A 12,664-nucleotide genomic window follows, 5' to 3' on the forward strand; every position below is an offset into this window, starting at 1 on the left:
GGCCCATACATATCTTCTTTTTAATGAAATTCACACCAGGTCCATACACCCAGAAACACACGATACACAGAACAAGAGCAAGAGAGAATTATAAATTTTTAAAGTTGTCAGAAAGAAAAACAAATAAATAAAATAAAAAAAGAAAGAAAAAGTCGTCACTTTAATAATAATATCAAAATATTCATTGGCAAAAGTCATAGGATTTTTTGAAAAATAAAGAAAATTGAATTACATTATCTACTTTACGCGAAGTGCGATGTACAGTATAGTACGTGCAAGAAAACGGCGTTATGTTAACAAATGCACATACAGTCAAAAAGCATATCAACATAAATATAGATATACTAAGGTAGTAGTTGATCATGAATTGGGAAAAAAAACGGGTGATGAATGACGTGAATAAATAATTAGTTCATTTGTGCAATCATGAAAACATTGCCAAAACTGCAGTTTTCACGTGTGCACATCTTACTTAGACCTTAATTTGTAATGCGCAGACCATGCATACGTAGGTGAAAGTACATTCACCGTTTTGATATCAATTCAAATAGAAAAAGAATATTAATAATAATAATAATAATAAAATAACGCACACATAATCTCCCCCATGAAACACTGTATAAAATCAGAATCGGATGTCGCAATTGTTCAAGTACATATCATTCTAACATTATGCATGCATTTATATCACTAGTTTAACCAATGAGCATGATCGAGATTTGAGCTCAAATTTTAATTTTTTCACACACTAATGTATTTTTGAGGGGTAACTGATATAAATTAAATTTGTGTTTAGCATTTGAGAGCGTTGGAACAACATCAAATTGGATATTAATTGAACATGAATAGAAATTTATGTAAGAGGTTGACGGTGTGTGGCAATGCATTCAATAAACGTGTAATGGGTATCTGCATTGTATATGTGTGCTTAATTACATGCTATAGAGACATCTTTTCGAAAAATATGGGTGGCCGTGAAAACGGCCGTTTGGTACAGACAAGTCAAGTCGACAGGGCTGACTTTTTACTTGGCGGCTGGCTTCTGGGTCTTCTTGGGGAGGAGCACGGCCTGGATGTTGGGCAAAACACCACCCTGTGCGATGGTCACACCGGACAGAAGTTTGTTCAACTCCTCGTCGTTGCGGATAGCAAGCTGCAGATGACGGGGGATGATTCTGGTTTTCTTGTTGTCACGGGCTGCGTTGCCTGCCAACTCCAACACTTCAGCGGCCAAGTACTCAAGGACAGCGGCCAGATACACTGGGGCACCGGCTCCCACTCTCTCGGCGTAGTTGCCCTTCCTCAGCAGACGGTGGATACGACCAACGGGAAACTGTAGTCCGGCACGGGAAGATCGGCTCTTTGCCTTTCCCTTCACTTTGCCTCCTTTACCACGTCCTGACATTTTAGATTGGTGTGTGGGTTGGGCGCTGACAAAATTAAATCAACGAATAACACGCCATGCGCTGCGCCACTCTATTTAAACACTTCCACGGATTGAGATGATTCACCAATCACAGCGCTCGTTTTAAACGCACCTCGGGCGTCATGACCAATATGATGTTTACAAAGACGTCCGCAATTTACCTGTACGCTTCAATCCGCCTCGTGTTATATATAAATCTACCGAGAGCAATGCGCCATTCATAGTTTCAGTCTTCACACTGTAAACATGCCACCCAAAGTTGGATCTAAAGGTTCTAAGAAAGCTGCCACCAAGGCTAAGGCCCAGAGAACTGGGGACAAGAAGAAGCGCAGGAGGAGGAGGGAATCCTACGCTATCTACATCTACAAAGTCTTAAAACAGGTGCACCCTGACACTGGAGTTTCCAGCAAGGCCATGAGCATCATGAATTCTTTCGTCAATGACATCTTCGAGAGAATTGCCGCTGAGGCCTCCCGTCTGGCCCACTACAACAAACGCTCAACCATCACCAGCAGAGAAATCCAGACTGCAGTCCGCCTTCTCCTGCCAGGTGAATTGGCCAAGCATGCTGTCTCTGAAGGTACCAAAGCTGTCACCAAGTACACCAGCAGCAAGTAAACTGCAGGGATATGTAGTTGACATAACCAAACGGCCCTTTTCAGGGCCACACAATTTTTTCGAAAAGCTACCATCATTACAATACGCAGTTACTGGTACATTAAATTTGTGTTCAATAGTCATGATTGTTTCAAGACTATACATTCACTATCAAAATGAGTACCCATCTTCACAGAAACTGAAATTACAACAGGCTGTCACATCTAAGAATAAAACAGTTCTGTCTCTATTACTGTACACCAATTACTTATTGATCTTCATTATTCAATATTATCGTACAATTTAATATATCAAAACGGCGCAATCTACAATATGGTCATAAAATAATGAGCTAAACATTATCAGTGTCTGCTTTTCAATCATGATTAAAGTCAATTTTTCCCCATTGAGAGCCTCAGTCTCAAATGAGATGAAGTTCAAGGTCACGTAATCATAGAAGTTTGTGTCTTTCAATAGTTCAGACGCGGGTATTTTATGTCTTTTCTTTTTGGATTTTTCTAATGAATTTTCACTGGTAACGTTACCGGTGAGTTATCATAGCAACATTGCTATTGTAGAACATATGTTCTATTTGATTTTCCCATGTGGGAGTCTTTTTTAGCACATAAGACTACGTTCAACACGTGTTGATCATGATGCGCTGGACCTGTTATCAGTGACGTCACTGCTACAGGGCGTCATTTTGCTTCTTGAAGTTCTTCATGCCATGTGGTGTGAAGAAATAAGCAGTTCCTAAACTCAGATAACATTGATTTATCGCTAAACCTGTATTTTTTAACATGGCTAATGAGCCGGGGACGTCGTACATGCGAGAGTCCGACAGTTTGGACATTGTCGATCAGGTTGACGACGATGCAGGTCAGGATGAGGAACGCAACGTGCAAAGGCACACGACGCAACCCAAGTCGAAAATGTCCACGAACGGTATGTTTGACATTTTCATGAGCAAGCTCACAGAAGTTCAGAAAGAACTTCAGGACTTGAGATCGCAAAGTAAAGGGGACACATCGAGAAAACGCGGGCGGAGTATGAGTACTCGTAGTTCGCCTCCCCCTGTTAAGAAAACAACAGTGAAACAGAGCAAAAGCTGTAATCGATCGTTTCACGAACTCAGTGATGATGACTCTGACGAAGAGACTTCAGATAAATCGGACGCTGAGGACGCACTGAATTCCCTTATTGAGGGTGAAAATTGTAGCTCGTCGGACGACGATGAAGCATCCGCCTTGCACGAATTATCAGAATTCTTTGGCGATGAAGACAAAACTAGCGAGCCATTAAGCCCTGAGTTGGCTAAAATTATGGAAAAAATGTTCACATCAAAAACGAATTCGGAGAAAATAAAAGAAATCTCCAACAAATATGACAGGCCAAAAAACATCAACAATGTCTTTGCTCCAAAAGTAAACAAAGTAATATGGGAAAATATGTCTGCAAAAAACAGGGCAAGCGACATTAAACTTCAAACCACTCAAAACCTGGTGGGTAAAGCTATGATCCCCACTTTGAGACTGTTTGATATTCTCATCAACACCAATGCTAAGAAAGCGATTGATGTGAAGAAAGCAAAACAATTGTGCGGCGACATTTTGAAGTTTCAAAAATGTGTGTTTCACAATTTGTCCTTCAAACGGAGGGAACAAATTATTCAACCAGAGAGAAACAAGCAATTCGTTAGCTTATGCTCCGCTGAAAGCTCATCCGAAAACCTTTTTGGAGATGATTTAGGGAGCCAAGTCAAGAACGTGCTAGAAGCAAAGAAGCTTGCACAGAAGATATCGAATAAAGATTACAGTGGAAAATACAGAATTCCCAAATTCTCAAATAATTATGGGAAAAAGCCAAGGCATGGAGCTGGAAAGAATAATTCTTTTTTGTCCAAGCAGTTCAGCTTCAACAAGAAAAAGAAGAAGGGGGAAACAAATCAATAGAAACAGATGATGTTAGTACTTGCATGCCTGAGAATATGTACACAAATGTAGATCAAATGGCTGTGGTGAACACACCTAAAAATTTTATTGCTGGCAAAATCAAAAATTATTTTGATAATTGGTGTAAATTAACTCATGATAGTTGGATTCTTGATGTTGTTAAAGGCTACAAAATTGGCTTTATTAGAGAACCTTATCAAGTGTGTTCACCAAAACCATTAACTTTTTCGGAATCTGAATACAAAGCAGCTCAGATAGAATTAGAGAAGTTTTTGTGTAAACAAATTGTAGAAAGAGTCTGCAATATGGATGAATGTGAGCGTAAAAATTCTTTTTATTCAAACATTTTTCTTCGTCCCAAAAAAGACGGATCTTTTCGAATAATTTTGAATTTAAAAAATTTAAACCAATATGTTGACAATTGTCATTTTAAAATGGAGACTTTAAAGTCTGCATTGTCGCTGGTCAAATCGAATTGTTGGTTTAGTGCACTAGATATTAAAGATGCGTACTACTCGGTGAAAATTCATCCAGATAGTAGAAAATTTCTTAGGTTTAGATGGGAAAACAGAACATATCAGTTTACTTGTTTGCCTATGGGACTAGCAAGTGCTCCTCGTGTTTTTACTAAAATCATGAAACCTGTTTTTTCTGAACTCAGAAAATTTGGTCATTTAAATGTTATCTACATAGATGATGTTTTGTTACTGGGCAATACAAAAAATGAGTGTGAAGATAATCTAAAAGCCACTATAAAGTCACTAGATAGTCTTGGTTTTACCATTCACCCAGACAAATCTCAGTTTCACGCAAGTCAAAGTATTGTATTTTTAGGGTTTATTTTGGACTCTTCTTCAATGACTGTTAGATTGACAGCAGATAAAGCTCAATCTGTCAAAGAAATTTGTGAAGTGATTTTGAATAAGAATGAAGTAACAATAAAACAGGTAGCACAACTTGTGGGCATGTTTGTAGCCTCTGAACCAGGAGTTGAATTTGCCAGATTGTATTATAAGAATTTAGAAATTGAAAAAGATGTAGCTCTTAAACTCAATAAAGGGAATTTTGATGCACACATGAAAATTTCAAATCAAAGTAGGATATTGATCAACTGGTGGTCCCTTAATGTGTGTAAATCTTTCAAATCACTAGTTAGAAACCCACCAAATTTTGTTTTTAAAAGTGATAGTTCGAAGTTTGGTTGGGGTGGGGTAAACGAAGATTCAGGTGAAGCTATTAGTGGTTTATGGGATGAAAACACTTCTGAATCACATATAAACTATCTAGAACTTTTAGCGGGGTTTAAAACCATAAAAGGACTAGGAGAGAATTTAAGAGACTCGCATGTTCGACTGTGTATGGATAATTCTGTAGCTGTGTCTTATGTGAATAAGCAAGGAGGCAAGATCTCAACATTGAATGATCTAGCTCATGAGTTATGGCTTTGGTGTATAGATAGAGACATCTGGCTTAGTGCTGAACATGTTCAGGGTGCAACAAATATTATAGCTGATTCATTATCCAGAAAAAATGTTGACATGGAGTGGAAACTAGATGAAGTGGTTTTTCAAAAATTAATTAATGTGTGTGGAAAGTGTGATGTAGATTTGTTTGCATCAAAAGACAATCATCAATTAGAGAAATATTTCTCTTATACTCAAGATTCAAATGCTATAGGAGTTGATGCATTTGCACAATCGTGGAAAAATATTGACTGTTATTTATTCCCTCCTTTTAGTGTCATAAGCAGTGTCTTGAAGAAAATCGAGGAGGAGGAAGTACAGTTTGCATTGTTGATAGCTCCAGTGTGGAAGACCCAGGCATGGTTCCCGCAGCTGTTGCACCAAGTCGCAGGTCCTTGCTATCTTCTACCAAAAACAGAACACCTGTTGAAGCTGCCGAAAGATCCGAAGCGGCAACATCCCTTGACCAAGATGAAGATGGGTGCGTTCAGTTTGTCCGGCAATGCTTACATGGTAGAGAGTTATCAGCAGACACTATCAACATTATCTGCGGATCATGGCGGGAATCCACAAAAAGACAGTATAGGGGTTATCAACAGAAATGGTTGCAATTTTGTTGTGAAAAACAGAGTGATCCATTTAATGCAGATATAAATTTAGTTTTAGATTTTCTTACTGAACTGTATAAGAAAAACCTTGGTTATAGTGCTTTAAACACAGCAAGAAGCTCATTGAGTTCATTTTTGTCTTTGTCAGGTCAGTCTAATACGAAATTAGGTGATCATTTTTTAGTTAAACGGTTTATGAAAGGTGTTTTTTTGTCAAGACCAACTTTACCCAAGTATCAATTTACATGGGATGTAAATAAGGTTCTAGGGTTTCTGAAAACTTTGTCACCTGTACAAGATTTGTCTTTGTTAGATTTGTCAAAGAAATTGGCAATGTTATTTGCTCTTTTGTCAGGACAAAGAAAACAAAGTTTACATTTGTTAGATGTTAGAAATGTCTCAGTTAGAGATGATATGTTGATCATTAGATACGGTGATTTGTTAAAACAATCAAAGCCAGGACATCATTTAGATGAAATTTGTATTGCTGCTTATCCAAATGATGTAGATTTATGTATAGTTAATGTGTACATGGAATATGTTCAAAGAACTATGAAATTGAGAGGCTCAGGATCTAGACTGTTTATAAGTACTCAAAAGCCTCACAATTCAGTTTCTGTAGACACTATTGGTCGTTGGATCAAAGGGATTATGAAGAGTGCAGGGATAGACATTAAGTGCTTTGCACCACATAGTACAAGATCAGCAGCAACTAGTGCTGCAGCGAATGCTAAGCTGTCTGTGGATACAATTCTTCGAACCGCAGGATGGACAAGTGATAATACTTTCAGAAAATTTTACAACAAACCAGTGAAACTTTGCAGTGATTTTAGTAATGCTTTACTGGACAGTTTTCATAAAGCATAGCATAATGCTGCATGTTATGTACTTAAGTGAACAGATTTTTCTTTTATTGTAAAATAAAAAATGTTCAACTCAAATATGTGTTGAGAATTTTAAATCTCATTTATTTATTGGTGGAATGATGTTTATTGGGTCATCAACTCTGAAGTCTCATTTGAGACTGAGGCTCTCAATGGGGAAAAATTATAAAGTTAAACGAGACTTACCTGGAAGGTGAAGTTTGACTGTAATTTTTCCACCATTGAGAGACGTAGGGATCAAATGCCCAACCCTAGGGATTTTTTCTAGTCCCGCCCTATAATTTTCTGTTACTTGATGCCCCAATAATTATAAATACTCCTCTGAATTATGATTACGTGACCTTGAACTTCATCTCATTTGATCCCTACGTCTCTCAATGGTGGAAAAATTACAGTCAAACTTCACCTTCCAGGTAAGTCTCGTTTAACTTTATAATTTCACTGCCCTATATTTTAATAGTTTTAATCCTTTTCACCATAGCAATTTAATATCATTTCAACATGTAAGATAATAAAAATACAATTCTGCAGTTTTCAATTAAAATTTCTGATTTCAATTACTTATTCTGTCATGTTTTAGACACTTACAAGAGAAATCAATGAGGGTTGGAGGATCAAATGACATGAATATATTTCTTTACATTATCATTAAATCAATGCGCAATAACTGACCTATTTAAATTTAAACAATAGTCATCTTCTGACATGTGAAATGTGGCTTACTTTAATATCATTCTTTGATTAGGCTAAGTGTAAAAGTGATTGTTCATAACTCATGTGACTTCCAACCACTCTTATTTCGAGTGCATGTGGCAGGGGAAATGAATGCTAACTCATTACTAATGACAGGTAAAAGTGTAGTATGTCTCACAGAGTGTGTCGGTGTATTTCACGGCATTTGTGATAGAGGCATCTTTTCTAAAAGTTTGGTGGTCGTTAAAACGGCCGTTTGTTTGTTGTCAGTGCTGCAAGCACACAGGAGTGGCAGTTTAACCGCCGAATCCGTAGAGGGTACGTCCCTGTCTCTTCAGAGCGTAGACAACGTCCATGGCTGTGACGGTCTTTCTCTTGGCATGCTCTGTGTATGTGACTGCATCACGGATGACGTTCTCGAGGAAGACTTTCAGGACACCACGGGTTTCCTCGTAGATGAGTCCAGAGATACGTTTAACTCCACCTCTACGTGCAAGACGACGGATGGCAGGCTTGGTGATACCCTGGATGTTGTCTCGAAGAACTTTCCTGTGACGCTTGGCGCCCCCCTTTCCAAGACCTTTTCCTCCTTTACCACGACCAGACATGTTTACGTTCAGTGAAGATGTACTGAGATGAACTTTGTTTCGCGATACCAAATTATATATAGCTTCAATTTACGACCCGTGAGAAGGCACCATACCTTGAAAAGTTCGGCAGCACAAACTAGGCGATTAGTAAAATCAACGCTGATTGGCTAAGGTATAAACCCGCCTCGGGCCTGATCTGTTATACATGGAATCCACATACACACATCTTACATATTTACTGTGTCGGTTTTCTTATCATAGTTTATACTTAATTTATATCATTAACTGTTACGAAATATTAAATATATAATACATGTTTATATAAGTGTACTGCACACCTGTACAATTCATCGAAAAGAATTAAATTGGTAATAAATGAATGTGCAGTGTGTAAAAAAAAAAACCAAAACAAAAAAAAAGGAAAAAAACCTGATCAACAGGAGGTATCAGATGGTATGAGGCAAAAGATATGGTCAGAGCCAGTAGCTAAAATCTAAGAGACATTAACTGATTTCACAAAATTAATGTAAAATATTCAAGAGACACAATATGATTCCTGTATTCCTTCTCCATAAAGGAACATACTCCTATTTTAATAATAATTAGCAGATTGACCATTAGGAACATCATGACTATGTTATAAATCCATAGTATAAGAATGATAATGGTATTTACATTTTTGTTATAATTAAAGATATCTTCTTCTTTCTTTTTTTTAATGTACACATTTGTGTTAGTTTGAGTTTTGCTCGCAGTGGGACAGTTACCATTTATAGCAATAGTTTTGACAGTTTGTGATATATCAATTTACTGTTTCTCATGTTGTCCATTTGTTAAGAAAGTTTCCACTGAAATATACCTGTATTGCTGTATTTATTTTATTCATGGGATATATATGTGTGCGTGTGTTTATGCGAGCCATCTTACATATATTTATTATAGATGAATGCACGCTTATTCAATAATTAGAGTATCAATTGTATGTAATGTGAAGGCATCTTTTCTAAAGGTTTTGGTGGCCGTGAAAACGGCCGTTTTGAGTTTGTCAAGAGACAAAAGAGAATCTAAGCTCTCTCGCCACGGATACGTCTGGCAAGCTGGATATCTTTGGGCATGATGGTGACTCTCTTGGCGTGGATAGCGCACAAGTTGGTGTCCTCAAAGAGTCCGACAAGGTAGGCTTCGCTGGCTTCCTGGAGAGCCATGACGGCTGAACTCTGGAAACGCAGGTCGGTCTTGAAGTCCTGAGCAATCTCACGGACCAGACGCTGGAATGGCAGTTTCCTGATCAGCAGCTCTGTGCTTTTCTGGTATCTCCTGATCTCACGAAGAGCGACGGTTCCTGGCCTGTATCTGTGGGGTTTCTTGACGCCACCAGTTGCTGGAGCGCTCTTACGGGCTGCCTTGGTGGCCAGTTGTTTACGTGGAGCTTTACCTCCAGTAGATTTTCTTGCGGTCTGCTTGGTACGTGCCATCTTCGACGAGTGTCAAATGAATGAATGAGCCAGACGGTCCTCTGTATACACTTTATACCGAGTCGACGATTAACTGTCTGCTCTCCGATATCACAGCACCCCCACTAACGACAATCGCCATTGGTGATCTTGACCGAGAGAGGTGGTCAGCGATTAGTCGATAATAACCCGTTCCGATTGGCCAGGTGAAAAAATCATTTCGATCCGGCTTTTGCACAGAATTTGTGTACTCCGAAAAATATCGTCCGTGTACTTAGTGGAACAAAACTTTTATTCCAATTATAACTAAAACTTATTTGATTTACATAAAGTATTAAACACCATCTATATTCTACAGGATGTAATTGATACTTTAAAAAAAGCAAAAACAAACTGATCAATTAAATAACAACCCATTAGAATATTGCACAACTTACATTCACTCAATATTTTAACCTATTGATTCTCTGGCATTAAAATGGGAATAGTATATGCTGAATGATCATCTGATACCTCAATTCAATTACAATAAACCCAGCATCATACCCCCCCCCCCCTAATAAATAAATAAGTAAATAAAGATGTAGATTTATCAAAGAGAAACATAACAGATCTATAGTTCAGAAGATCTACGTCATATGCATTTGTATGTTTTATCATTCATGATTTAGCTAAGTAACAAAAGAACTTACTTTTATAGTTTGATTTGCACAGAAATATCCGGGCATGTAAGTCCAAAACACTAGTTGTAATTGTAAATACAGACACAATGAGAGCCACTTGATTCTGGAAAGAGAGGGGAAAAAAATCTCAGGAAGACTGTATGTTTCAAAGTTCATCATGCAAACTATAAGGTGTAGATTTCAGTTTTTTTGCTATCCTGTTCAGTGTCAAAGAAAGAAGAAAGAAAGAAAGAATAATGTAACCAGAGTAGGATCATAATAAAATAATGATAAAAAAAATGCATGTTTGTTCTCTCTCTCTCTCTCTCTCTCTCTCTCTCTCTCCGCATGTTTCCTTTCAATCAGAATTCAACATCACTAATCTTATGATAATGTGTATCAACCCACTTTCTAGTTAGTCTACATCATATATGAATGATGTACATTATTTGTTGTACTCATATTGCTTAGCCTTATAAATGTTGGATTTGAATAATGTAAATGCATGTATTTTTTTTTAGTGTATTCACTAAACAGACCTCAATCAATATCATGCAGTTAGTTGCAGGAGCAAAATAAAAAAAAAAACACACATTCATAGCTATGTTTGGTGTTTGTTTTTTCTCTCATCTCACCCCCCACCCATAATTTTTCTTTCAAATCTTCATTACTACTCCTGTAAATTTTACTACTCGACTATTCATACTCTGGTCTGTAGCCGTGAACATTATGAAAAAAGCATGCACCTTGCATTACAAACCCTTGCCATGTTACTCATTTACAATTTGCTTATATCTCCTTTTTAATATCTTATTTGTGAGTTTGTGTTGTTAATGCCCCCCCCCCCCCTTCTGAACCATACCATAGTCAGATATGAATTAATGATATGTAATAACACATTATCACAGAAAAACTAGAAGGGGCTTAATGTACCTGTATAAAGTGTATATGAATTCATTGTACTTGCATGTTTCTTTGCAACTTGCATTTGTAATTAAGACATCTTTTCGAAAAATATTGGTAGCCCTGAAAAGGGCTTTTGTTGAAGGTTTGCAATCTGCAATGATGCTATGATTGCTTATTTTTTAGCTGCTGTCTTCTTGGGAGTCTTGGCTTTCTTTGGCTTGGCTGCTGCTGCTTTTTTCGGAGTCTTGGCCTTCTTTGGCTTGGCTGCTGCCTTCTTAGGGGATTTGGCTGCCGTCTTCTTCTTGGGTGTCTTAACTTTCTTAGGTCCAGCTGCTTTCTTGGGGGACTTCTTCTTCTCAGCAGTCTTTTTCTCCCCTGCCGCCTTCCTGGGCTTAACAGCTGTGGCCTTCTTTGGTTTGGCTGCCTTGGGTTTGGTGACTTTCTTCGCCTTTGGTTTTTTCTCTGTCTTTGGCTTGTCTCCTAACTTGAAAGAGCCAGTGGCGCCTGTTCCTTTGGCTTGTTTCAGAGCGCCTTTCTTCACTCCGTTCTTGAGTGCCATTTTAAGGTGGACATTAATGGGGTTGACGTCGTTTCCCACTTTAAAGTTGGCCATTATGTACTTCAGAATGGCCTGTCTGGAAGATCCACCACGCTCTTTCAGGGATTCCAAGGCGGCCCTGATCATGTCAACGTACTTGGGGTGTGCTGCAGGTACCTTAGGCTTAGTAACCTTCTTCTTGACTGGGGTTGTGGTTGCTGTGTCTGCCATGGCTTCGGACGAAACGAAAACGCTGTACAATTCACTGCGAACTAATACGAGGAAATAGTGAAGTCTCACGCTCTCGCTGCTTTTGTTTACAGCGGGCGCGGACGTCCTCGAAAACATCCCTTAAAATCGAAGCGCATATGCATAGTAGAATCGATGTGTGTTTTGATGCCGATGTTTACATCCTTGCTGCGCCGTTTAATGAGTACCGATTGCACCTATTTTATGAAAATCACATTGTGTGGATATATCCCTACCATATCATCTGCATATTTTACGTAAATTCTCCGCTAAAGGAACTCAAATGAAAGGAAAACGTAGGACAGAGTAGCAAATTCCAACTCCAAATGCCGATAAAGTCACGCAATGTCTTTAAAATTGATAATTATTCACAGAAAATTACATTTTTTTAACGTCCAACATACAGACATAAGTGTATTGTATATCGTCTATTGTGTAGAAGGCCCATACATATCTTCTTTTTAATGAAATTCACACCAGGTCCATACACCCAGAAACACACGATACACAGAACAAGAGCAAGAGAGAATTATAAATTTTTAAAGTTGTCAGAAAGAAAAACAAATAAATAAAATAAAAAAAGAAAGAAAAAGTCGTCACTTTAATAATAATATCAAAATATTCATTGGCAAAAGTCATAGG

The 12,664-nt window shown here is 38.0% G+C and overlaps 3 protein-coding genes across 3 annotated transcripts; 1 reads left to right on the forward strand and 2 right to left on the reverse strand.

Annotated features, from left to right (window-relative positions):
* The first annotated feature begins 1,670 nt into the window (after positions 1–1,670).
* On the forward strand, positions 1,671–2,339 carry LOC128155935 (histone H2B-like). The gene has a single exon (XM_052817835.1). The coding sequence runs from the start codon at positions 1,673–1,675 to the stop codon at positions 2,042–2,044; it is 372 nt and encodes a 123-aa protein (XP_052673795.1). The 5' UTR covers positions 1,671–1,672; the 3' UTR covers positions 2,045–2,339.
* A 6,938-nt stretch (positions 2,340–9,277) lies between these two features.
* On the reverse strand, positions 9,278–9,688 carry LOC128157055 (histone H3). The gene has a single exon (XM_052819410.1). The coding sequence runs from the start codon at positions 9,686–9,688 to the stop codon at positions 9,278–9,280; it is 411 nt and encodes a 136-aa protein (XP_052675370.1).
* Positions 9,689–10,871: 1,183 nt separating this feature from the next.
* Positions 10,872–12,463, reverse strand: LOC128157047 (histone H1-delta-like). The gene has a single exon (XM_052819400.1). It carries the CDS (start codon positions 12,119–12,121, stop codon positions 11,408–11,410), a length of 714 nt encoding a protein of 237 aa, XP_052675360.1. The 5' UTR covers positions 12,122–12,463; the 3' UTR covers positions 10,872–11,407.
* Between the last annotated feature and the right edge of the window lie 201 nt (positions 12,464–12,664).

Source organism: Crassostrea angulata, chromosome 7, assembly GCF_025612915.1.
Source record: "Crassostrea angulata isolate pt1a10 chromosome 7, ASM2561291v2, whole genome shotgun sequence".
NCBI lineage: Eukaryota > Metazoa > Mollusca > Bivalvia > Ostreida > Ostreidae > Magallana > Magallana angulata.

Excerpts from the sequence above, each read along its gene's own strand:
- LOC128155935 (XM_052817835.1), top strand. The coding sequence starts at position 1,673 with ATGCCACCCAAAGTTGGATCTAAAGGTTCTAAGAAAGCTGCCACCAAG.
- LOC128157055 (XM_052819410.1), bottom strand. The coding sequence starts at position 9,688 with ATGGCACGTACCAAGCAGACCGCAAGAAAATCTACTGGAGGTAAAGCT.
- LOC128157047 (XM_052819400.1), bottom strand. The coding sequence starts at position 12,121 with ATGTTTTCGAGGACGTCCGCGCCCGCTGTAAACAAAAGCAGCGAGAGC.